Source organism: Oryx dammah, unplaced genomic scaffold, assembly GCF_014754425.2.
Source record: "Oryx dammah isolate SB20612 unplaced genomic scaffold, SCBI_Odam_1.1 HiC_scaffold_5, whole genome shotgun sequence".
NCBI lineage: Eukaryota > Metazoa > Chordata > Mammalia > Artiodactyla > Bovidae > Oryx > Oryx dammah.
This window is the reverse complement of record NW_024070189.1, coordinates 84,671,079-84,698,439: the sequence shown is the minus strand read 5'-3', so window position 1 is coordinate 84,698,439 and position 27,361 is coordinate 84,671,079. Positions and strand designations below refer to the sequence as shown.

The following is a 27,361-nucleotide window of genomic DNA, read 5'->3' as shown; positions in this document are numbered from 1 at the left end:
TTTAACATCATTCCAAGAATCACTTATAAATTTAGTAGCTCTTCCAATAGAGTAGAATTTTTCAAGGGGTCAAGAGTAGATGCTTACCCTATTTTTGAGAAGTTTCAACCATCCAAGCTGATCTTAATACTCTTCAGCAAAATTTATGAATTCACAGAATCTATTCCAATATCTAAAATAAAAATCTATGAAGTGTTTCACAAAACTGAGCGACAAGCTCTCATTCATTTGTTCTTTTAAAAAAAAAATTCTCAACCAATGCATTCAATCTAAAGTCTCTAAGCTGGTCCAGACATCCCATAAAGATATATATATATTTTTTAATGAATGCCCTTATGCCTTATTACAATCACTGGATTTCTCTGTTATGTTTGTCAAAGAAAAAGAAACGAGGTTAACATTTATTGGTCATGCCTTTATAACTGTGTTTGCATTTTCTAAGATGTGTCCTTTGAAATTATAAAGGGCATCCTTGACTGAACCAATACAATGATTCATCTTCTCTCCTAAGAATCCATTTAACACTTGAGGGCAATCAACCATACTGTGTTTCTGTGGCTTGTATTTGTAAAACTTCTGAGGCTCCTTTCGGCAACCTGGTCAGTCTTATTTTAAATGAAGGTTTCCAGGAAAGTATATCTAGATATGATAAAAGGGTAGATGTTTTTGGCTATCTCATCCAACTCTATTTCCTATACAGGAGAACCTAGAGTTGTCTCAGAAAGTCTTGTGGAAGGCTGCCACAGAGAGCGAAGACAAGGACCAGAGCCCCATCCCACCATCCTCTCCATTAAATCCATCACACCTGTCTGCTGGGAGGTACGCCCTCCTTGGAGCGCTTGTACTCCTCCAGGTCTGGCTGGCCGTGCCACATCTTCAAGGCACCCAGACCACTTCTCAGCCTTGTTTGTGCAGCCAGTAACCTCGAGTAATGAGGCTTAACAGCTCTTTTTGGACAAAGAGCAGGCTTGCTTACTGTCTGCTATAAAAGTTCAGTGTAAATCCACTGAGTGCATGGAATTCATCTGGCACCTCCTGCATCACCTCGGGGGACTGAGGCACAAAGAGAACCAAAGCGAGTATGCTACTGATCACACTGTTCCGTCTCTGAGCCAGGAATGCCAAGTCTTCTGCCAGCACCCGTGAAACAGGAGCACTCTTATTTACCAGCTTTTAAGAAGTGTACAATCAAATCCCAAGCCTGACACTAATTTCAGCTTGAAAATTCAAGTTTACAGTTATTATAGCAAATGATTTAATTAGATTTATTCAGAACAGCTGAGATTAGTCACTATAGAAAGAAAATAAGGGTGATAGTACATATGCATTCCCATTCCTCTAAAAAGTTTTATGCTAATTTTGGCCCTAATCATGTCACCAAAGACTTTTTTCTCAAAGCTAACTAAAATATTCAGGTATTTACGAGGCAGATTTAGTTTTAGCTAAGTACAGTCATTTTGTAAGTAAAATATGCAGAAAGTAGTATGTCAAAGTAATATTCACCACAGATAAATTAAGCTCCTATTTATCTCTGAAAAATCTGAATACAGAGGTTGAGTGAGTTGACAAAATTTGTAAGAAAATTACTTTTTTGAATGCACAGCTAAATCAATTTAGTTAACATTTAAAGGAAGATTAAAGAGAGCAAGATGGTTGGCATATAATGGAACTCTTTCTCCTCTTTCTCAATGAACTCTCTGAAGAAGTAAATATTTTAAAATATTTAGTCTTCAACAAAAGCTATTTATAGCAAATAGCATAAAGTTGTATATATACATTAAAACAACAACATCAACAACTTGGGAATAAAGAATTCCCATTTGGCACCCATGCTTCCTGCATCACCATGACTTGCTCAGAGAGGCTTCCCTAGCAGACACCTGGCTCTCAAGACAAGAGGGAACAGTTACGTAGTAGTTATGTAGTAACTTACGTAGTAAGTAGTAGTTATGACACTTGACGCAGTTTCTAAATTCCAGGCTAAAATCTGCATTTTAAAGTCTCAGCCTTCTCACTTCCAACCAAATTGAATGACCTTGGGCAAGTTACTTATTCAGTTAGTTCTTCAGTTACATCATCGGGTTGTTAATGAGGAATGAGTTAACAGATATTGAAGACGGAGATACCTGGCACATTTCCTAGTATGATGGACACTCAAATGTTAAATGTGATTCACTTTAAAAATCTGAAGTATAGAATGCAGACCCTTACCCATGGTGTAGTTTGTCCAATCTCTTCATCATACACATAAGATACTTGCCCCAAGTGTCAAAGCTTTTAAGAATGAAGCTGGGTCTGCCATTTCAAAGCTTTCCATTATACAACATACTATTGTGTAAATACCCAAATACATGTGTTTATGCCTTTATGCTTTAAATGCGTTTTCCAGTATTTAAAGGAAATCCTCCATTCTTCTCTTTCCTGCCAACATGCCCAACCTTTTTTAATATGGAAAGAAAGATACATGACAGACACACACAGAGAACGTTACATCTAAACCATGCTGTCTATTTGCAGGAACGAATTGTTGAAATCCAATATGTACCTCATAGGACAAAGAATATTTAAGTTTTGCCAAATTCCCCCAAAGCAAAAAAGCACTTACTGTATATGAACGGTATAACCAAAAAGATGCTAACATTTGAGTAACAGCTAACAGTTTACACCTGCCTTCTTTGTATGTTTCTGTATTCTTTCCAAGGTCTTAATTTCTTGGAAAAATCCCCACATTTCCAACACTTACAAAGCATTCCACATTTTTAGTTGGGGCTGCCAAACAGGCTATTTTGTGAAAGCACAATATGCATTTTCCAGAAGCCCAATTCAAAGCCGCATGTATCCAAAATACATTAACAATGAGTATTTGTGTATTAACCATAGGTTCTGAGACACATCACTTTTCATTTCTTCCATTTACTGTCTCAAGTGGGAGGAACAATTTAACAAGAAAACAGCTGCGAAAACAATGAACAAATCTGAAGCCAAGGGACTTTTACAGTTGAGCAGTGAAATATACTGTGCAACCAACAATTATATCAAGAAATGAAGCCTCATATATGACAGGTATGCTCTAAGAAATATGCACTATTTTCTGCAATGAAAATTACAAAAAGCTAACCATACAATGGAAAATGCTATATAATTAACACAACGGACATACACTTTCCCTTCTACCCCACTATTCTAGAAACAAATAGAAGCTAATGGGAACATAGAGATTTATATTCATTCTCTTGAAAATCCCACTTGGATCCTTCCTCTTTTTCCTTCATATAAACATAATTGCAAATCAAACAAACACACACACACACACAAAAACAAGTATATTAGTTTTCTACTGCTGGATAACAAATTATGCCTAATTTAGCAGCTTAAAACAAGAGAAGCTTATTAACTCACAGTTCTGTAGAAGTCCTGGCACAGCATGGGAGCCACCCTCTGAGACTCAGAGTCTCACTAGGCAGAAATCAAGATGGTAGGGGTCTTGCCTGCATTCTTACTTGGGGTCTGAGGAAAAACTTGCTTGCAAATTCACTCAGGTTGTTTGCTAAACTGGATTCCTTGTGCTTGTACAACAGAGGTCCCCATTTCCTTGCTGGTCTCCCCAGTCCTTGGCTTTATAATCAGCAGTAGAGAATCTCCTTCCACTGGAATCCCTCTCACATGCTGAATCACTTTTGCCAGGAACAGTCCAACCCCTTTTACAAGCTCACCTGATTCAATCAAGAACACAAAGGCAGTCTCCCTATGTTAAGGTGAACTCATTTGAAACCTTAATTACTTGAGCAAGCTCTTTATAGCTGAACAGAGATTAATTAGTATTCACCTGTCAGGGAGAAGGTGTATATACAACTAGAGTGGGAACCTTGGGGTTCAGTTCAAAATTCTGTTTCCTACAACATGCAAATCAGGACAATAATAATCTCTTCAGTAGGAATTAACAGGTTATTTTACTTGAACAACATTTGGGACTTTAATGTCTTCTAAAAGTCAATTTTTGTTAAGATGTCTGCTATTTAGGCTTAAAAGATAAAGAAAAGCAGTAAGAATTCTAAAAGCCAATTGCAATTATTTTATAAATCCATTTCCATCATATCAAAGTAATTGATATAGCTAATCATGGTATCTTATGGTGATTTTTCAGTTATTTATTTTTAATTTTTTATTTTACTTTACAATTCTGTATTGGTTTTGCCATACATTGACATGAATCCACCACATGTGTACATGCATTCAAGAGTTGTTTCGTTGCTGAGTTGTGCCTGACTCTGTGACCCATGGACCAAGGCTCCTCTGTCCATGGGATTTCTCAACAAGAAAGACTGGAATGAGTTGCCATTTCCTGCTCTGGGGGATCTTCCTGACCCAGGGATCGAAGTGCATGTCTTGCATTGGCAGATGGATTCTTTACCACTGAGCCACCTTAAACAGTGAAAATAATGCTCCATGGCGGATTAAGCGACATGAAGGATTTCAGAATATGAATTTGTAGTTATTTGATGATGAATATAATGAAAACATTATATTTCATTATAATACGAATGAAAATTCATATTATTTTCAAAAATATGAAAGAAAATTCATATTATTTTCATAATATGAAAATAGGATTTTCCCATTATCAGCCATTTTCCTGAATTAATTACAAACCATCAGGAAAGAAGTAAGGCCAGATTGAAGAAAAGGCAGGGAAAGGTCTCAGCACTAGAAGCAGCCCTTGAGCTCAGCATTGTAAACGGTGTACAGCTTTACAAACTCTAAAACAGAGCCTCTCTATTGTTCTCCCCCTTTCCTTCTGATAATCTTCAGAATTATCAACTACTGTAAGGAAGTCCAGGTAGTAGAATTTTACAGCTGAAATGGACCTGCAAGATCAAGATCTTTAAACCTTCACCCAGATCTAGGGTCATAGCTACCAAAATAACAACTTTTAAACAGAGAAAATATTCTTCCTAATTAGAGAAATATGGTAATTAAATGGATATTATAGGGTATCAGGTTTCCTGGTTAAAACAAGCTGTCACTTTTATTTTCAGTTTTACAAATATTTTATGTTTTAAAGTTTCTCCATATATTTCAATAAATGATGTGTCTTGATCCTGTTTCTACCCTCCTTGCAATTTAATATACTGGACTCTTCTTTAGCTCAAGGTCTTTATTTACATCAGTTAAAAGAATTCTGTTACCCTACAAAATTGCAGACACTTCCAATTCCAAGACTAATGTATTAAAATTAATTCAGATTTCCTACAATAATAAGGCCTTGTCACCTTGCTTGCATGATCAGCAAAGAAGGCAGAATTCAAAATGATATTACTCTAAATATTACTTTAATGCTGTATTCACATTCTTGAACCTCTGACATAATTCAATTCACATTTACTGAGAAGTTATTATATATCTGATTTTGTACCAGACTCTAAGCTTCTATGGGCATCTTTTTATCCCACACATAGAACACTATTTAGATGTACTCAAAATAAGCTTTCAGAGTAAGTATAGAATAAATGCATAGGCCCTGCTTGCCAGGAGCTTAGAATCTAGTGGAAAAGATGGGTTTTAGCCCAGTGAAACCCATTTCAGACTTCTCACCTACTGGCCTGGAAGATGCCACTTTATTATTATTTGTGTTTTATTTTAAACCTTAGTTTGTGGTAATTTAATACAGACATAGGAGATTGACTCAAGGTCACAGAATTGTTTTCAGCTGTGAAAAGGTTTCACTGGGGTGGTGTTCCAAGGGAAAGGAACAGCCAGGGCTCCACGGAGAAAAACAGGTGATGTTAGTTAAATCTTTGCTACTTATAAAGTATGGTCCCTTTCGAGCAGTGCTGATGGAAAAACTGGCTCTTTCTTGGAAATGTAAAATGTCAGGCACACAAGTTAGACCTATTGAACCAGAGTCAGCATTTTAACAAGATCCCCAGGTGACTTGTATTCATATTAGAGTTTGAGGAGCACTAGGTTAAATTTACTAAAAACTATTTTCAAACATGTAGAAATCTTTGATTCTTCTTTTTTGACACACAAGTTTGCTGAGAAAAACAATTAAACATAACCATAAGAAGAATGCTATATTGCTTTTGTTACATTGTTTAAAAAAAAATTCTACTGCTTTTAAATAATTAAGAAGCCCCTTCAATAAAATCCAGTTACTCCCATGGACAAAGAATTTTCCTTTTTAGAAAATATCCATGAGTTGAAAGATTACAAATATAAAAATTGTATACCTTTAAATAAATATTCAAATCCCTGGAATAATAATCAAAGAGCCATGTTGTAGGGGACAAAATGATTTCATTCACATAATACATGTTCTTTAATTACTTTAATATAAAAGACAGAAATGTTTCATGTTTCACATAACATTAAAGTTGTAAAACCCTATAATAAGTATTAAATGAAAATAAATTTATTGAATGGCAGTAATCACTACAAAATTAATACTACCAAATTATTACTGAGACCTTTTGCATTAACAGTAATTGGATGTTATGTGGAGAAAATATCAAACGAGAAGATGGATGTTTTAAAACTACATTTTATCCAGTCTTTATCTTTTTGCTAAATCTAGTGCATATTAGAAGATATATTCAAGACGGTTATAAAGCTATTCAGCTAAAGTAATACTTCAAAGATCTTAAAAGAGCCCTCTACAAATGACATGACATTGCCATCATTCCATCTGTTTACAAAATCAAAAATACAAGTAATAATCCAATGAGTCCTTCTAGGTAAAAATTCAATTTAAAAAAGAGAACATTAACAGAGAATTAGTGATGGTGAGCAGAACAAGAAAATCAACATAATTAAGAAAGGTATATAATTATCCAACAGGACTTCGTCTGGTTAAACCAATGCAACTTAATAAATAACTTGACTGCATTGTGAGTGAAAGGGGTAACAAGATCCAGAGTCCCTGTTTTCAAATTCTCATATAATAATCCTACTTCAATCAACCTGTAAAGTAAAAGCACTGTTAAAATCCATATTAACATCATAACATACATCTTACAATGATACAAAAGTCAAACCGTTACTGGGAGATTTCTGTCTTTGTGACAGTATAGGAAAAATTCACAAGAGTGTGCACTTTTGAAAGTATGATCAGTGTATATGGTATAGACAAAACAGGCACCTCCATTATAACGTTTTTTTAATAAATAAAAGCACATTAACATAAAAAGAAGTTAAGCAGCACCTGAAGCCTTTGACATGTGTAACTAAATGCTGGTACCCAAACGGTCTAACTGGTTAAGTTTTACTAAGAGGCGCAAAAAAGGAGCCAATTTCTGAATTAACATTTTAATTCTACGAGAGACAAGAGCTTGTCTGGGCTTACAGTCCTGTCATCTGACAGTGAGTAGCATACCAGTCCCCCACTTGTCTTATACTTTGGAAAGCAGACCCGACTCTGGGGCACTCGCCTTAATTAGATTCTGAATTTCCTTGAATTTTGGATGGTCTTTATCAGCCACCAGCTGTAGCAGAACAGCCTCACTTGTGGTCACAATGATCCCGGTTCGAGCAAGACGCTTAAGGAAAAAAAAAAGATAAACATAAATCAAGAAATAAGCATGAGAATGAACACCATATTAAAACAACAAAAAAGCATAGTGAGACATGCTAGTGTCGTCTATCAAAACCACGGTGCTCAGCCATACATCAAATTCAGTGATGAGGAGAGAGTTCAAACCAGCCATACCAGAAACCCATGAGGATGACTCTCAATATTATTAATATTAGTCCCAACTACTAACATTATAAGGAAAAGAAAAAAGGTAGCCAATATAATGAATGACTCAGATGTGCCAGAGATAGAAGGGATCAAGGCTAAGGACTGTAAAACAATGATTCTTAAGTTATTTTTCCCTCTCTCCAAATATCTGACATTAAACTGTATCAGTTCAGTTCAGTTCAGTTCAGTCGCTCAGTCGTGTCCGACTCTTTGTGACCCCATGAACTGCAGCACACCAGGCCTCCTTGTCCATCACCAACTCTGGGAGTTCACTCAGACTCATGTCCATTGAGTCAGTGATGCCATCCAGCAATCTCATCCTCTGTTGTCCCCTTCTCCTCCTGCCCCCAATCCCTCCCAGCATCAGAGTCTTTTCCAATGAGTCAACTCTTTGCATGAGGTGGCCAAAGTACTGGAGTTTCAACTTTAGCATCAGTCCTTCCAAAGAACACCCAGGACTGATCTCCTTTAGAATGGACTGGTTAGATCTCCTTGCAGTACAAGGGACTCTCAAGAGTCTTCTCCAACACCACAGTTCAAAAGCATCAATTCTTCGGCGCTCAGCTTTCTTCACAGTCCAACTCTCACACCCATACATGACTACTGGAAAAACCATAGCCTTGACTAGATGGACCTTTTGTTGGCAAAGTAATGTCTCTGCTTTTGAATATGCTATCTAGGTTGGTCATAACTTTCCTTCCAAAGAGTAAGCGTCTTTTAATTTCATGGCTGCAATTACTGGTATACCCTTTGTTAAATTGTATACCTACTTATATACCATAAGTAAAACACCGGTGGCAGAAAAGCCTCATGTGAGGTTAAGGAACATTCCCCCTGAATGATAACAGAACCACCACCCTTGCCACTATCATAAGCTTTTCAGAATCACAAACAAGAGTATAAAATTTAAGGCTGTACAGAGTTTCACTGACAGGTCAAAGAACATCCTCCCTACATTGTCCCAGTGGAATCATAATAAAGAGCTAAGGACAGACATCTCAAGGAGGGGACAAAGAGAGAGTACGCAGGAGGGATGAAGAGGGAAAAGGGAAGGAAGGCAAAGAAGAGAAAGCACAGAAAAGAGTGGGAGCGGGGATAGGAAGAGAATTCTAGGGTAGAGACCCATGTTCTGGATATATTTCTCAGAAACCCTAGGGGAAAAAGGAGACCAACTGTTTGTCATCCCATGAAACACCCACTGTTAAGAGCGGTAGAAGATGAGGTGTTTAGACACAATTCCTAAGAAAGTTAGAAAAAAAACATGTGAATCAGTGTCGTATCATAACGGGCATCACTTGAGTAAACAGGACGTCTCAATGGAGCCAAAGGAAAGCCTTCAAATGGCTGTAGATCCATAGGCCCAACCTCCCCACTGGCAGCCTCTTCCTTTTTATCCCCAAGGACCGAGAAGGGAGTATAAGCCGTAGCCTACTTATCAGATAGCAAGTTTGGGCCTCAACGACCAGAAAAGAGGAGTGTGAGGAGCAGCTGATCAGAAGTCTTGAGAAATGAAAAAACAGCAGAGTCACAGAGGAAAGAGGAAGAAATAAGCAAGGCTGCCAGTGTCCTTTGCTGCTGCTGCTGCTGCATCGCTTCAGTCGTGTCCGACTCTGTGCAACCCCATAGACGGCAGCCCACCGGGCTCCCCCATCCCTGGGATTCTCTAGGCAAGAATACTGGAGTGGGTTGCCATTTCCTTCTCCACCAGTGTCCTTTACCTTGGAACAAATACCAGACGATGAGTTGTCTCTGAGCTTTTTCAAGACTTCTGGAGACTAATTTCCTCCTCCTTGCTTTTCAGTAAACTCCTGACTGTCAAGTCAAAACCCTTAGAAGTCTCAAAGGACTGTGTGGTTGCTTCAGACAGGAGGGTGGGCAATAAATATAAGATGAGCTGTGTCTTAGGGCCCCGAACGTCAAGTCACCTAAACCCAGCTCTCTCCCTGGCTGGCCTGCCTTCCTTACTGTTCTGTTTAATCAATGGCCTTTCAATGAGTCAGCCTGAATCTGAATCATACTTTCAATGTCTGTGGAACAGCTTTCTATATTCCAAAGTGCTAACGAAGGTCATTTCTCAGTAATCTTTCTAGTTCTTTCATGAGGCAGGAAGATCAGAAAAGTGTTCCCAGGTCTGAGAAAGAAATGCAATGACCCAGCAAAGACACAGTTTCTCACAGTGCTCTGCTGACCAGAACCGGGTCCACCCTAAGCCAACAGCTCTCAGGAATGCTAAGAGACCAAGGCAGGGGCAAGCTGGAAAGCAAGAGGCACACACACGAAAACATTTTAGTAAACAGAAACCTACATAAAATTACTTAACTTCAACAATAAAGTATGGCCAATATTGAGCATATTCAAAAGTAATCAAGCCACAGGATTTCCCTGGAGGTCCAGTGGTTAAGACTATGCCTCCATTGCTGGGGGCACAAGTTTCACTGCCTCGAGGTGCGGTCAAAAAAACAAAACCAAAAAACAAACAACAACCAAAAATAGTAATCAAGCCGAGAACCTGTGTTAGGGGCAGGCGAGGCTCATGCCTTCGCTAAGAATGCTAAGATCAGGCTAACACATCTTCCCATGGTGCCTGCCCAGCACCAGCTGGAAACGGTGCCTGAGCAGAAAGAGAACAGGGCACTCGATCCAAACACAGGCAGGTTGCCACTCACCACCTTGAGCTGTGAGGACACCTAAGACACTGCTCCCAAACTCACTTCATCTCCTGGCTTAAAAAAGGGACAATTAAAACTCCAGCTGTTTAATACAAATGGGTACTTGGCTTAAGAGACTTCCAGAGTTCTTCCCTTAGACTTACAAAGTCAGTCCAACTAGGCCAAAGGAAAAGAAAGGTTACTCTGACCCACAAACCTAAAAATACCTAACAGCCTCCTAGAGGGCAAAGGAGGGAAAAAAAAAAAAAAAAGACCAAACCCATTAAAATCCCAAGCAACACTTAACAACTTCCCAGAAGTACAAGGACATCAAGTTCAAGAGAGGGTTTTATTCTGTCTTCTCCCACAGTTACCCTGCAACTGTAAGTTGAAAGAAAAACGCCTGACAGATGGTAGGTGCTCAAAACATTTTGAGGAGTAGAACACACACCACAGATCCCAGCAGAGAAGTTTTAATAACAGTACTGAAGTACCGATAAATCTTATCAGTTTAACGATCTGAACAGGCAGGGTGGGGAGTCTCAGGAATGATCTCGAGTAATTGTGTTTCTCACGGGAAAGAGAAGAAGGGGAGCTGACCAGATCACTGTTTCACTTTCATAGTCACAGAAGAAAACAGGAAACTGAACGTTTCTTCCAAGGACTGAGGGACTAAAACACCTCCACAGAAACTTCAGACTGAGAGGAAAGGTCTGAAATGTGGAACATCCCTCATCACCTCTCGACCTGCTTCTCTCCCCGCCAACCTCAGCACTGCAACCCCAAGCAGCGCTGGCTGTTCCGTGCAAGCTCAGTCGCTTCAGTCATGTTGCGGTCCTATGGACTGTAGCCCACCAGGCCTCTCTGTCCATGGGATTCTCCTGGCAAGAATATATGCCCTCCTCGAGGGGATCTTCCCAACCTAGGAATCGAACCTGCACCTCCTGTGTCTTCTGCACTGCAGGCAGAAATCCACCCCAGCCCGTATTTTTTCCTTCCCTCCTCAGAACTTCTCAAGACTAGTCCCTTTTGGGTCTTGGAAGCTGATATACGCTTATATATTTCTGACTGGAAGGAGCTCGTGAAGAAAAGAATAAGAGCTACAGTAAAAATAAAAGCAACAGCTAACACTTGAGTGTTTATTGTGACAGACACTAAGTGCTACCCATACATTATTTCATTTAATCCTTACAAAAATCCTCCCACGCAATGACTGCTGACAAAAAAAATTAATCAGTTGATCTAAAAAAAAGGAATGGAAAATTTTACTCAAGTCAAGATGATGCTCATAACCTGGGAACAACCCCTCAGAAAACTCTGAGAACAGTTTCGCCCATCAGAAGTCAAAGCACAGTTATGTAAGTTTTTTGAGATAGAGGGCTGTACATGAAATGATAAATTATTGACAGTTTATAGAATCCAGATCCAAGCACCACTGTGGTGGGTCACATGACCCTTGAGACAGTCAAGAAGGAGTATTATCTTTTAAGGAGCTGTCTACTCTTTCCAGGTGAACAGGTATTTCTTCTCAAGATGTGCTTGAGGCATAATGTGTGTACACAGTAGGGGGGAAAGAGGAAACCAAAGGGCACAGAGAACTTTTTCAAGTTTAAATTTTTCTATTTTGCCATAAAAATATGAATTTTATTACATATCACTAATTTGAAACCTAAGGCAAAGATATTAGGTGATTTGTCCAAGGACACAAATTTATGAAATGCCAGAACCTGCATTCAGACCCATATTATCCCTCTACTGTTTGGACTCCTGATCAGTAAGATTACAGGCTACCTCTGAAAGAATGAGGCTCAGGTATTAAAAGGCCAACTGTTTTATTCTGAGTCTTGGTAAAAGAATTGCCAGCAATAACAACTTTCTGTAATAAATGGCATAATAAAGACATGTCTGAAAAATGTAAATGAACAAACACAGGACAAAAGTTCTTAAAATCTCTTTATAAGAAAGGAAAATTTCTGGTTTTATATGTTCTTAAGTTCTTTGCTTCCTTGGGAACACTTCAAGTTCTGGACCTCAGCATTACCATAAAGGTTATTCACGGAGGAAAACAACTGCCTGTTGAGGCAAGACGGATCGGATTACTAAGAAAATTTGAAAAGTGTTAGTTGATTAACTCTGACTGTAAGAAGAGCTTAAAGTTCTCTGCTGAGAGGGGAAGAAGCAATACTTAGTATCAAACTAACCAGAGAACCTAATAGTCCAAATGGACTTAAAAATCTTTGAATAAAATTAATAAAACCTCCCTGTTCAGGAATAAAAGAAGGGATGGCCAACCAGGGCTTTGAAAGCACTGCTGCTGCCAGCTACCCTGTCAGCTTCCACATCAGCCCTCCTCACTGACTTGACCCTTCGTCTTTCTTTCTTATTCTTATTTGCCGAACTCACCACCCTGGGGAACATTTTAGACTATGACAGATGACTGAGCAATCTACAGAGAAAGTGGCTCATAGGTCAGCTTATGCATGAAACACTGGAGAGTCTCAAAAAAAAAGAAAAAAAATCTACATTTCCCATTCTCAATAAAAGTAATTAGTTAAAAACTCAGCAATTCAAGTCCAGATTGACATTACTTTAAAATTATGATAGAATTAGAATTAAACAAAACAGACAGAGATCCACAATGTGAAGGATTTCAAAGGATTAATTGTGGGAGTTTGCTCTTCAATAGTCTCGGAATAGGAATTGCTTACGTAAGGCTACTGTTATGCAATGCTGATGAAAAGCACTGACATGCCACGCAGAGAGCCATTAAACACTGTGCGTGAGTGACGCCCACAGTCAGTGACACGCCTATTCCCAGAAATCCAAGTCTGACGAAATCTACACAAATCTCAGCTGAACCAGGCTGAGGCCCATGAGGCACTAGGTTTTGGAGAGATCTTGATCAAGTTAAGCCTAGATGAGCTGCTTTTAATTTGCAAATCTTTAAATAGTTCAGAGTAAAGCTTACTAGAATACCTTAGTTCCCATGCAAAACTATAGTAAAGTTAGGACAGAAGATGTAAAGGAGTGTTTAGCATCACCAGAAATAAAAACAGAGTACATGTAAAACAGGATATGATGGTGAGATCTTAGAGGCTGGTTGTGCATAGTAGAGACCTTGGAAATCGGTGAGTCTGATTATTGTCAGACCAAGCTCAAATTTAAGAGGTAAATTTTCATTGCTGTTACATATTTAATATTCTCCAAATTTATCTGGAAGCCTTGGTAAATGAACTGTTTTAAAACAGGACAATTACCTCAAGGGCAAACATCCTGTCCATCATGCTTCTCGATGACGTGGCATCAGCAACAATATGAACCTCGATACCTCGGCCAACGAGCTCCAGAGCTGTCTGTTGAATGCACACATGAGTCTAGATGGAAAGTGAAAACCCGTTTGTAATACTGTGGTAAACGACAAGTATTTTACAAATGTGCAGCGATACAGTAGAGCCGAGAGAGCACCACAGGTCTAATGGCCCTGTCCTACATCGAGTTTTGCCTTCAACCCACCAGTGATCTAGCACGTAAACAGCATCTCTGGCTTTGGTTTCCTCTTTGTAAAGTCAGGAACGGAATTACATCAACGGTCTTTGTACTGGGAACCTTGAACATATTCTTACAGCTCTGTGAGCATTTTTTTCCCTGATATTTTCATCTGTGTCTCATCTGGATGACCTTCATTCAGCTGACTACTATCGCTCGGTTTTGATGCCACTCGCAGTTGGGTTTATTTCTGTTTTCACACCAAATGCCTGACACAAAGAATGCGTCTGCAGTACTGTCGACTGAGATAATGGTGGGAAAACTGCGTGGTTACAAGGCACCCAGTAGTAACGGTAGGTCAAATTAAAAATAACTTATAGCTTAGGCAAAAAATACCCAGTATACATCACCAGCAAATGCATTATACAGATACCATCTTTCTAAGTACAAACTTGTATAATTCATTGGCAGGGAATAAAGAGTAAAAACAGACTCCAACAATAAGTGGATTATATAAGCAATGAAAGCAGATCTTAACAAAGCGACAAAGCTGACTTTATCTTCACATGACAAGAGAGCCATGGAGAATTATCGACTAACAAGTCATTAAAGTTAGTACTGGAGGACCGCTCAGAGATGATTCTGATTACACGTAAGAGCTAATAATGATGAGCAAACAAGAAAAAGTATAAAAGTCAGCAACAAGATTTGGCATGACATATTTATACAAATAGGCTTCTTTTGTTTTGTCAGTATTGAAGTCAAAAAACAGAAATATTTAATATACATACAAAACTGAGGATCCATCTTTCTACTCTTAAAACCTACTACTATGAAACCTACTATGAAAACATCATGGGTGTCTTAAATTATTTGGATTTCATTGTTTTTACGGTTTTCATAATTTTATAATTTCAGCTCAAGAGGTTCTTACAAGCTATGAATAAATACTTACATTCTGCTTCTAAATGTCAAAAAACCCCCAAAATCATTTTAATCAGCATTAAGAATCCATGAATATATTTTTTCCTTAAAAAAAAAAAATGTACATGATTCAAATGTGAAGGGCACTGAGCTACATGACTTCTAAGGTTTTCTAGAACAACACCATGACCAAGATGAACTCCTATATAAATAAACATATTATCTTTGATGAAAGTGTGTTCTGAGTATTGGTTCAAAGTAAAGGCCCAAAGATCAATCAACCTAGATTCAAATGCAGCTCGATCCTTTAACTAACTGTATGACCTTGAGCAATACACACAGCATCTGTGTTTAAGGTTCCCCATCTCTATAATATGAGGAGACCAAAAGTACTTAGATCAGAGGATTGTTCTGAGAGTTTAACAAATTAAAGGATAGAAGAGCGTCTGGACCAGTGTCAGGACAATAGTCAACATTTAATAAATGGTGGGGGTTATTTTCTATCAGTTGTTGCTGTTTAGTCACTGAGTCATGACTGACTCTCTTTGGACCCCATGGACTGTAGCCCGCAAGGCTCCTCTGTCCGTGGGATTCTCCAGGCAAGTATACTGGAGTGGGTTGCCATTTCCTTCTCCAGGGGATTCCCAACCTAGGGATCAAACCCATGTCTCCTGCATTGGCAGGTGGGTTCTTTACCTCTGAACCAACAGGGAAGCTCTTTTTACCTATATAGTATTCTATATACATGGAGAAGGAAATGGCAACCCACTCCAGTATTTTTGCCTGGAGAATCCCATGGACAAAGGAGCCTGGTGGGCTACAGTCCATGGGGTTACAAAGAGTCGGACAGGACTGAGTGACTAACAAACACACACTATTCTATATACAAAATTACATTCTGGGAATAACAAGTTTTCTACAAATGATATTGTGTCCAAAACAGAACAAGTGGTACTTACTTCTACTCCAAACAACACAACACTCCTGACTCCAGGAATCTCTGCTAATGCTGCTTCCACTTCCGGTAATACCATTGAAAATTTGGTCTTTGGAAGTACCAGCTTTACACCAGTTAAATCAATTTCTTGAACAGTACTTCCAAGACCTTTAGGGTACTGTTCTGTTACAATAACTGGAATTCCTAAAATCCGGGCCCCTTGTAACTGGGGGGAAATAAAAAGCACAAAGGTAAGTACCAATATACATACATTTGTGTATGAATGTATATCATGCTTCAGCAAATTGGAAAAAATAAACAAGTGAGCATACCAATCTCTGTCCCACACTAATAATATCTCCAAAATACTTGATGGCTGGTCGGAACCTTTCTTGCATATCACAGCAGAAAAACACAGTGCTTGAAGGTGTAAGATTTCCCAGGGTAGTGAGCTGAGGAAAAAAGAAAGAATGATTTAGCATTTGTTATACAGTGACCTTTATTTTCAGCTGGAGGTCAGTAAAGAGAGAAAAACATTCCTACTGTTTGTCCCATTAAGTCAATTTTAACAACTACTGTTTAGAAGAAATGATATGAATAATAGGAAAAAAAATTATCCCCAAAGATGTCCACTGAATTGCTTTTAATAGTGAAAATTTGAAATAAACCAAGAACTGACAATACAAAAAATGATTTCACAAAACATGTTTAGCCTATTAAAATAGTATATGAATATGTTTTCAAAAAATGCACACCTCTAAGAAGAAATGCTTATAATCTAATGTTAATTTTAAAAGGAGCACAGTTCAATAGTATTTCAAAACTCTAAACATATGAATAAAAAGAAGTAAATATATGAAAATATTGACAAGTAGTTATACAGTTAGGGATGCTCATAACATTTTTTCTTAATACTTTTCTTCTGTTTTTCAAATGCTATTTTAAAACATTTGCTAAATGTTATTTAAAAGTATGTATTACTTTTATAATAAAAATAGTAAAAAAAAAACAAACCTTAAATTTGATGACAATATTGCTTACAAGTACAAAGAATAAAATTTAAAATAATCTGTAGCAGAGACTGTGGAACAAAAAATGAAAAAAAAAAAAAAAAAACAACCCTAGAATTACTGCTACCATCAAGACAGAAATATTAAATCAGTATTCTCAATACCATCTTAAGAGTTCCAAAAAAAAAAAAAGCAATGAAATAATGCCAACCACATCACCACCGTCAAATGGAGAGACACAAACCTGACATCTGAATTCTTACACGTTTATCACAATCAAGAAAATCAATGAATCAAGATGGAACCTGGGTGTTAGGTTACCAAGCTTTACATTCATTGCTGTAGTTGGTCTACTACAATAACTTGGGCCCAACATGGATATCCTAGAAAGTGAAAAATCACTGTTAAATACAAGAATTTAATCTGAGTTCTGAAAAACCCACTGTGCTTTTTTTTTTCCACCTTCTCAAATTAGAGAAGCTCTGGAAAGCACGCAGTTTGATCCTGAATGAGGCCATGCCACTACTCTTGGTACCCCTTAAGGCTCCCCTCTAATGAACATAAACCACCAACAGATAATAATTATTTCTAATTTTCTAGAGAAACCTGAGTGCTGATTACAAAGGTGGTGGTTTCACCACCAGCCTGACCCTAGACCCTGCCTTAGTACCTCGGCACATGTATCACACTTAAGAAACAATTACTCCAAGAATTAAATGAGTTGTTAAGAGGAATCTTTGATCCTTAGCAGTATGACTGCTCTAGTTAGTATGTACTTTATTTATCTGCATCCTGGTCTGAAGGACTCTGGCACCTTAATCTCCCTCTGGTATTAACTCTACAGATGTGTACTGATTAACCACATGCAGTCCAACACCATGTCCATGTGAGAATGGAAGTACCATTTGTAATTCTAAAACTACATAGAGGGTTTTCCCACTCTTGTCAATAAGGAATGTTTAAAATAAATATTCAAGCATTTTAAATTATATATGCTCATCTTTGGCTGCTTCTTTACTTAAATTTTTAATGCAAGTACCATGCTTCCATTTCAGTCATTATCAAAAGCAATGAATCTGATGACTATATAAGTACTCAGGGTACTAGGTTGAAAATCAACCACTATTTATGATCATGTATCTTAAATTCTCAGTAAATATTAAATCTTGGCTCAAAATCCATATATATATATATATATATATATAATTTTAGAAATTTGAACCAGGGGTCCCCAGTGAAAAATGATGTGTTGAAGGAACACTATGAAAAGCAGTTTAGCTGCAACTGCCCTGTTTAAAACAACTGCAATGCAACTCAGCAATCCTGCCTTTCTACAACATATGAAGACCAGCAAGCAGGCAAAATAAAACTCTACGAAGTTGCCAGGGTATGCTGGATAGCCATGAACTAACACACTGGCAGCCTATGCTTACTTGGGTCTCCAGCTCTCAGATCTTATCTCAGATTGTAAGGACTAACTCTGTATACATTCCTAACAAGTTTGGTTGCCTGGATTATAAATTAACATAAGGTTAGAAACAGCAAATGTGAAAGTTTGCTGAATAGGCAAACGGATAGCAGCAAGGAATAACAGCCGAGGAAGAAGAGATTCAAAATACAGTAAATGCAGATCAAAACTCAACCAGTTCTCAGTCTAGACGCCAATGAAGGAGTAACAAGCTGTATGTTAAGTTATAAACTGAGACAAAATCATTGTCTTACATTCATTAAGAAAATCAGTTACATAATATTCCAGGTCTACCATATAAAATGGTCAAACTATTGACTATTGGGAGGTTAAAGGAATAAAACCATACCTACTCAGAAATCCTAGATTATTCAGAGTTGTGGTCTCCCAGGGTTCCTGTTACCTGATGCTTCCCAACACCTCATTACAGCTGTGAGGTATCTGTTCTGGAAGGGGACCTCATCAGACATATGTCGTATTAGAGGAGGTCAGCAAACGCAGCCCTGAAATCCTTTCCAGCAGAGGAATCCATCATCTCTAAACTTTCGGTTAAAGAAAGAAGCCACAGAGACAGGGGGTGAGGGCAGAGATGACTGGTTATAATTTCGTGAAACAAAAATGCCTAGATATTCGCCTCTCCAGGAGTGGACACCCTTTGAATGTGGCCTGCACTGAGCAATTTGCTTCCTCACAATAGAGAATCGAGTGAGAGGGTGATTATGAATATGGCCTCAGCCAGGCCATCAAGACTGAGGCAATCAGTGAAGTCACAGTGATGGTATTCAGCCTGGATATGTGATGAGAATGACCTAATGATCTTCCTCTCAAAATCCCACAACCCTGGTTTAAGCACTGAGAAAACAGCAGATAAACCCACACTGAGATCATTCGACCAAAATATCTAATCAGTGCTCCTCAGAATTGTCAAGCTCATTAAAAACAACAAAGCTTTGAGGAACTGTCATAACCCAGAGGAGCCTAAGGAGATGTGGCAACTAAACATAACTAGTATCCTCGATTGGATCCTGGAGCAGAAAGAGGACATTAGGGAAAAGCTTGTGAAATCTGACTAAAGTGTGGCATTCAGCTAATAGTAATGTACTAACGTTGGTTCTTTCGGAGAAGGCAATGGCACCCCACTCCAGCACTCTTGCCTGGGAAATCCCATGGACGGAGGAGCCTGGTGGGCTGCAGTCCATGGGGTCGCTGAGGGTCAGACATGATGGAGCGACTTCACTTTCACTTTTCACTTTCATACACTGGAGAAGGAAATGGCAACCCACTCCAGTGTTCTTGCCTGGAGAATCCCAGGGACGGGGGAGCCTGGTGGGCTGCCGTCTATGGGGTCGCACAGAGTCAGAAACGACTGAAGCGACTTAGCAGCAACATTGGTTCTTCAGTTGTGACAAATATGCCGCAGTGATGGAAGACGTTGGCAAGAGGGGAAACTATGTCACATATACAGGAACTCTCTGTATTATCTTTGCAACTCTCCTTGTAAATCAACACTATTCTAAAATTAAAAATTTAAGTAAAAAAATTAAATGGTCTCCCTATGTCCTAAGAGTAGAGGGAAAAGCCACTACTTTATGAATAATCTCCATACCATACAAGGGAGAAAAAGGAGGAGCTGAGGCTACCAAAAAAAAAAAAACAACAACTACTGAAAATCTCTAACTACATCCAATCAATCCCTTATCCACCCCAACTCCACATGAATTTCAATAACTGTTAAATTACACAGTGACTCTATAATCCAGGGACTTCATAATTTGACTCAGAAACTCCTCTTACATCAAAACCTTGTAGATAACTAAAAGTGCTGCTCGTCATCAGACCTGTTGCAACTCCAAGAAAGCAAATTAAAAGTGGACTTGACCAATGACACTTACCTAAGACACTTTACCTGTCATAGGTAAACGTGTAACAATTAGAGATTAACACATATTCAGGAAGTCTGAAGAAATCACATACAAAAATGTTTATATACACACACCTTCATATATTTATATATCTATCTATATACATCACTATACACACATACATAAAAAATATGTATTTTAATGTATTGAATACATATTTCAACACAGAAAGTTGATCACAATCAATGGCTTCCTCAAGCAATAGTTTAAGACAAATTCCAAGTATAAAATTTTTGCCCACTTTCTTAACTGTCATAGCTAGAATCTGACCTTAGATTTGATAGTCAAAAGACTCTTCATCCCCAAATTCCATGACTACCATGATCATAACAGTATTCACCCTGCTTCACATCCACATGTGATCTGACCCTTTTCTAACAACAGCTGCTACATCTGCAAGGATCTGCTCCTCCCTTGCTTGGTCCCCCTGGTTTCTCGGGACAGGCACAAACACGATGGCTGGTCTTGTTCAGCGATATGTGGTGTGCCACTTCTGATCTCTCCATAAACGTAGTACATGGTGAGAGCTGTGTATTGAACTGTGTGCTCCGAAACTCAGATGCTGAATTCCTGACCTCCAGGACTGCACCCCAGTATTGCCTTATTTGGAAACAGTCACTGAAAACACAGTCAGTTAAGACGAGGTCACACTGGAGCAGCATCTGTGTGATGCTCAGTTGTGTCCCAATGCTTTGTGACCCCATGGACAGCAGCCCATCAAGCTCCTCTGTCCATGGAATTTCCCAGCCAAGAATACTGGAGTGGGTTGCCATTTCCTCCTCCAGGGGATCTTCCCAACTCAGGTGGATGCCTCGTCCAACATAAGAGGCATCCTCATTAAAAAGGGAAATCTGAGCACAGAGAAGGCCATGTGGACATGAAGGCAGAGAGCAGTGTGGTACGTCTACAAGAGAAGCCATGCCAAAGATGGCCAACCCACCACCAAAAGCCAGGAGAGGCAGGAGACGTCTTCTCCTCCACAGTCCTCACAAGGCCCCAGATCTGACCTAAAGCCTTTAGAACTGTGAGGAAATAAATTCTGGTTATATAAGCTACTCAGTTGGTAGTACTTTGTTACAGCAGCACCCGAGCAAGTGACTACAGTGCGTAAAATGTGTATCTTTAGAAATGATTGAAGTCTGAAGTTGTGAATATGGTGTTTTGAAAATTTGAGTAGTCTATTACAGCAACAATATAGGCATGATGTGCTTGGCAGAGGGGTCCAGAAGGGAATATGGGGTATCATTATTTCACTGAGAAGTGTTTCCAAGGAAACCTATCACAGGTACAGGAAGGCTTTGTTTCATTACTGACTCAAAACAGAGGCCTGTGACACGACTCTCCCAGGCAATACAGGTCAGCCCATGGGCATCAGAATCTTGAGTTCAAATGTCAACTTCACTAATTTCAACTGCAAATTATTAACATTTCTAAACAGCAGCTTCTTAATCTGGCTTCGCTGGTGGCTCTGAAAGTAACTACCTGAGAAAAGCCCTGCCTACTTCTCTAACTCAAGAGTTCTGAGCATTAGCTTATCTACCTGCTCCTCCTACACACACCACGGTTAAGATTCTGAAATCAAAAGTCACCGCCTTCCAACTAGCAAGCCCAAGGAAGACCCAAGTCCTTTCCCTTTTCTTTTCAAACCATGCCTTCTCTTCCTTCCCACTCTGAACTCTGGGGCACCTTCTAGCTATAAAATGTCCACACCTCTGTTTAAAATAATCTTCATACTAATACACTTCCAAGAAAGTAAAACCTGGAGCAGAATCCCTTCCCAATTAAACACCTCAGAGAAGGTCAAAATAACCTTCCCAGGAAAGCCCTTATCTTCTGCCGACACAAAGCTGCCAGAGCCCTCCCTCCTACGTACTCAAAGCAAAATACTCTCGGTGGTGTCATTCTTAACCATGTCCATTTCTTCCTCTCTTCTACTTGGGTTCTGCCTTCCCTGGTGACATGCTGGAAAAATATACTGATAGTGGTATGATATCAAATTTACATGAGCTTCCAGGGTTGAATTCTCCATTAGTTAAAACTTGGGAAATACCTTGTGAAAAATTAACACTTGTAAGTCATAAAAATGACCTAAATTCCCACTGTATAAGCCTCTCATTTATATTTCTTCCCCTTTGTCTCAAAATGCCTCAGACTTCAAGCATTTTGAGAATGCTGAAGACACATAAAAAGTGCTTGAAACATGAGCTGTCTTTAGCTACCTGAGCTGTCAGCAGATACTTGGTCACTGTTACAGAATATTTCAGAAAGGAAGACACTAAAAAATTATCATAGCCTAATACTGGCAATGGGGTCTTAAAGATGAATCTCCATAGAACCGCTAACCAACCATCAGTGCAGGCAGTGTGTTTTGCAGGGTCATTAGCAACAGTCAGTACCAGCCTGAAAGCAAACTTAGGCCCCTGTGGAAACTGAGAATACATTCTAGAATATACAGGATGTTAGCCAGAGCTGCAGAGACTATAAGGCCTTCCCCAAAATCACAAATGGCATTATTTAAGCCATGGATGACAAGTGGCCAAACACGCTCTTCCTCCCTGCCTCTGGTAGAAGGAGCCTGTTGTCCCTGAGTATGGTCTCCCTGACCAGCCACCTTGAGTCTTTCTGACAGGCATCTGTTCCACAGAAGCAATAAATAGCATCAAAACAACTGATATTACAAGCCCAAGTTTGTGACTTGTTTCCCGTTCTACTTGATATATTCATTAAGCATGAAAAGAGAGCATGAATGCTGGGGCCAGTTGTAGGACCTCCGCATGCTTTATTTACCATGGGACCTTGGGCAATTTCCTACATGCTCTGCTCTTTGGCAAAATGAAGGAGTAGGATTTTCAGTAAGGAGCATGAATTCGGTCTTACCCCTGTTTACATTCGTTATGCCAGGCACATACAGCTGCCACTCAAATGCAGAATGAACTCAAGTTCTTGTCCAGCCATGAAATGTCCATGTCTTCAGGATTATACAGTTGGGCTCCAAAAAATATAGTAAAATGGTCATGAAAAGAAATATCTTCCATTTTCCTTCTGGGAGTATCCACACATACATACATACATGTGTGTGAGCATGTATACACACATACATATATCTCTCTCTTCATATGGAAGGGATAAACAGGTATCAGAATAAGCATATGGATATATATGGCATGAGTGTGCAACCCTCCACATTACCTATTTTTAAGCTTGGGGAGGCACCTGGCTGAAGAAGTCAAGCTACTGTGATTACTAAAATGAAATAATATAAAAATATTTTAAATACTTTAAAATATCTAAAGTATCATGTAACAGATGCTTAGGTATTCTTGGACTATTTGATGAAAAATAATTACATTTTCAAAAGGATGGGGCAGAACAGTGCTACTATAATCATTATTTTAAACATTACCACAAAAACTTAAACTATTGTTTTATCTCCAATACCAAGCAAAATATTTCAAAAGCCACATGTGTCCTGAATTACATAATGCCTTTTGAGAATGTACAAGACATCTCAGGTATATACATACATATTATTAATTTCTTTAGTTAAAAAGAGTTGTCAGACCCAGACTGAATTAAAAAAAAAAAAAAAAATCCTATTATTGGGGGAGGGGCAGGCCTTAAAGACTTGAGGAGGGCACCAGTCTGGCATAACATCTCTTAGGTAACAGCCCACCTTCCCTTCCAACCACTACAGGAAACACATCACAAAGAAGTCGGCCTCCTCAGTAAAGCTCCAGATCTCTTCAGCTAGTATCTGGATTCTCGCCTTTATTAATGGGTTTGTCAAAGGTGCATCCAACTTCTTCGGTATTTTTGGCAGCATTAATCTAAACAGACTGACAAGGAAGGCTACAGAAGGTGTCCGCCATGAACACTCCTGAAGACGTAGAAATGGGGAGTAGTAAACCCCTATCAACCACAACTCCCAAGAGCAGGGCAAATTCTAGGGTATCAGACACCAGGTACCTGCCTCTGTTTTGGCTCATCAAGGGCTGACCATGTAATCTCACAGCCTTTGTCCTCTGATTAAAGTACCTGCTTTGGAAGTTTCTGGACTGGGTGCTGGAGTGATAGCAAACAAGATCAATTCCTCAGACAACTACAACTGAAAAGAAAACTAGAGGGCAGTCCTCAGAAATGACACCTGAATATTAAAGTGACTTCTAAACCTGAATCCCACATTTCAGTTTGGTTTTCCAAAGAAACGGCTTACCTGTCTCTCAAGCAAAAAATTGTTGATGGTGTAGTACCTAAAATACACCTTTTATTCTTGCTTTGCAACAGTGTAAATCCTCGAGTGAATCCTCTGAGCAGAGCACAAAAAGAACCCAGGAGGCAGATCTGTGCAGTATAAGAACACGGCTTTTTAAAAATATTCAAAAGCTATAAAATAATCCTCAGGTATAATAACTTTTCCAGCCAGCACTACCAGGAAAGAATGGTCTGGCTAAAGTTGGGTATTTAAGAAGGTACTGCAGCCTGATTCGAATGACTTTTTCAAGGCAGTCAAATGTATACGTGTAATCAAAAGATTCAGTTGCCAGTTACTAGGAAGAGGCTAAACACGGTTATCTCACTTAGGGAAGGCTGAAGATCAAAGGAGCTGAAAGCTGAGAAAAAGGAGGGGTGAAAGGATAGGACTCCAGAAGTTTGTGTTTCCGCAAGTGGTAAACACAACTCCGGGAACAAACCCCAAGCCCGACACTCCGCACAACCTCCTTTCCCCGGTTCTGCATCACGCCAAAGAAAAACACAGCTACTCTGCACAGCTAACCCGCCTGGGTTACGCAGGCGGCTGGGACTTGCTCCCAGCACACAAAGCGGATGCGGGAGGTTGAGGACCACACACGTGGGGGCGTTCGCGCGCGCCGCCTCTAGCTGGGAGGCCCACGCCCCATCCTTGGCGGAGGACAGCCGGTGACCGTCACCTTCGGACAGGCGCCGGGGCTGGGCCACTCACGAGGCTTGCGACACCGGCGCGGCCCTTCCCAGTCGGCGAGGCGCGCGGGGCCGGCCGCCGCGGGGCACCTGAGGAGCGCGGCGGGGACGGGGACGCACGGGGACCCGGAGCGGCGGGGCGCGCGGCCCTCCCGCGGGACCCACCTGGATCTGCAGCGGCACGAGGCGCACCTTGCAGCGCTCGCTCACCGCGAAGCCCTTGGGCAGGTCCACGTACTGGCCCCACTCCTCCGCGAAGAGCTGCACCACGAATTTGCGGTGCATGTCGATCTGGTCGCCGTACAGGCTGAGGAACTTCTGGATGAGGAGCTCGTAGCCCGCGCCGTGCGGCACGGTCGCGGGCCGCGCAAAGACCGAGAAGCAGAAAAGCACGGGGACCGTGCCCGACGGCGCCCCCGCGCCCGCGCCGCCGCCGCCGCCGGGGAGCGCCGGGACCGCCGGCTCCGCCGCCGCCATGTTCCCCGAGCGTCTGCGAGCTCCGAGGCCGCGAGGCGCAGACACTGCCGGCCGCCGCGGCCCCGCCTCCCCGCGCCGCCGCCGCCCGCCGCCCGCTCGGGAAGGCGAGGGGGCGGGTCCTGGCGGCCGAGGCTCCCGCGCCCTCCTCCTCGCCCGGGCGGAGGGCGGACCCCGCGGAGGGCCGGGCTGTGGGAGCTGGGCGCCTGGCCAAGCGCCTGCGCCCGCCGCCGGGACCGCCCCCTCCAACCTCGGGCGGCCCGGGGATCCCGCACCCCCTCGACCTTCCTGGGCTGCCCGGGGCTCCAATCCTCGGAGGAGATCGGTGCCCCCGCCTTCCAGCCCGCTCCGCCCACCGTCGAGCGGTGTGCTCCGGCGTTTGGGGCTGTCCCGCGAGCTCTGCGGGGGTGCGTTACCTGTCGGCCTTGTCGAAAGGCAGGCAGTCCTTGAAGACGGCGGGGGTAATATTAAAACCGGTAGGACAGCTGATATGCCCTAAGGAGAGCGGTGGAAGTCAACGCTTCCTTAGGTGTGCCATCCAAGACGTAGAATTTCATGGTGTTTTTTTTTTTTTTTTAACCCCATGAAACAGTCTCTCCAGTCGTGGATTTGAGATCTTACCCTCTCTATATCTCAACCCAATTTCCGGGAGAACTTGGATTGAGCATTGGCAAATATAAAGGGGTTTAAGAGTGAAAATCAGGATTTTTTTTTTTTTTTAATTCAAGCTGAGGATTTTGTTTTTAAGCAAGTAAAAGCAATCACCTTCAAATAATTTTTTTACTCGTGAACACTTTAAGGCGCTATAATTAGCTGGAATTAGAAAAGTAGACGTTACGAACCAAGTTTCCTTAAAGGTCAGGTCCTCGGAAGATAGCCTTATGAATCTAAATAAAATAAAATTTTAGATGTCAGGGGTTTCCTCCTCTTAGAAGGAAATAAGGAAGGTGCAGCGTTTCTTAGCTGGCACTGTTGGCATTTGGAATGGATACTACCTTTCCGTGGGGGCTATCTTGTGTGTGTATGATTTTTAGCAGCATCTCTAACCTCTACCCAGTAGATGCCAGTATCACCCTCCACGTCCCTCTCACACTTAATTTGATCTTGACAATCAAAAACAAAAGTTTCCAGACATTGTTCAATATACTCCAGGAGACAAATTTGCCCCTAGTTCAGAGCCACTGCTTTAAAGTAATGCCAATACTATCCTTTGGCCTTTACTTCTCACTTGTGTACAAGCTACTGAAAATAGTCTGTTTTCTGGCACCTCATCAGACTTGATTCCATTCAAAACTTGTCTGAATCCATCAGACCCCAAATGATATCTTGCAGATATCACTTCACTGCAAGGTCTTCCGTGTGCAGATGTGCAAATCTATGCTAGGAGAATGGTAGTTTAATTACCAAAATGTACCTATTCTAGGAGTTAGTCTAGGGGGGACTAATTGTAAAAGAGTTCCTTCTCCTTACTAATGCCTCTGAGACAGAGCAGGTTAGAGAAGTTGATTTGAACCTCAGACCCCCTCAACAAGCACCTCTGTATCTAAACAATGTTTTTTGGTGGTCTTCAGTCAACATACTTACTCCACTCTCAGATTTTTTAAGTAGGTTTCCAAAGAAACCAATTTCCATATCCATTGTACTACCTGAGATTGGCCTTTGGCCATTTTATTTAACATTGCAGTCTCTGTGGGAATAACACACAAATAGCATTAATAAAGCAGGTATTTGAAGGACACGTTCACATTTATTGAGTACCAACTGTGTCATCCCTATGCTAGAAAAGGGCCATAAGTATAGCTTTCATTGATAATTT

At 40.5% G+C, this 27,361-nt stretch overlaps 1 protein-coding gene across 2 annotated transcripts; it reads right to left on the bottom strand.

The window, feature by feature from the left end:
• Positions 1–6,315: 6,315 nt before the first annotated feature.
• ISOC1 (isochorismatase domain containing 1) lies at positions 6,316–25,583 on the bottom strand. Of its 2 annotated transcripts, none has more exons than XM_040241766.1 (5): positions 25,237–25,583; positions 16,066–16,185; positions 15,756–15,959; positions 13,644–13,760; positions 6,316–7,535 (listed from the first exon to the last, which is right to left on the bottom strand). In XM_040241766.1, the coding sequence occupies exons 1-5, from the start codon at positions 25,546–25,548 to the stop codon at positions 7,389–7,391; spliced, it is 900 nt and encodes a 299-aa protein (XP_040097700.1). In that variant the 5' UTR covers positions 25,549–25,583; the 3' UTR covers positions 6,316–7,388. The 2 variants fall into 2 exon arrangements, with proteins under 2 accessions (XP_040097700.1, XP_040097701.1); XM_040241767.1 differs by having other exon boundaries at positions 25,264–25,567.
• Between the last annotated feature and the right edge of the window lie 1,778 nt (positions 25,584–27,361).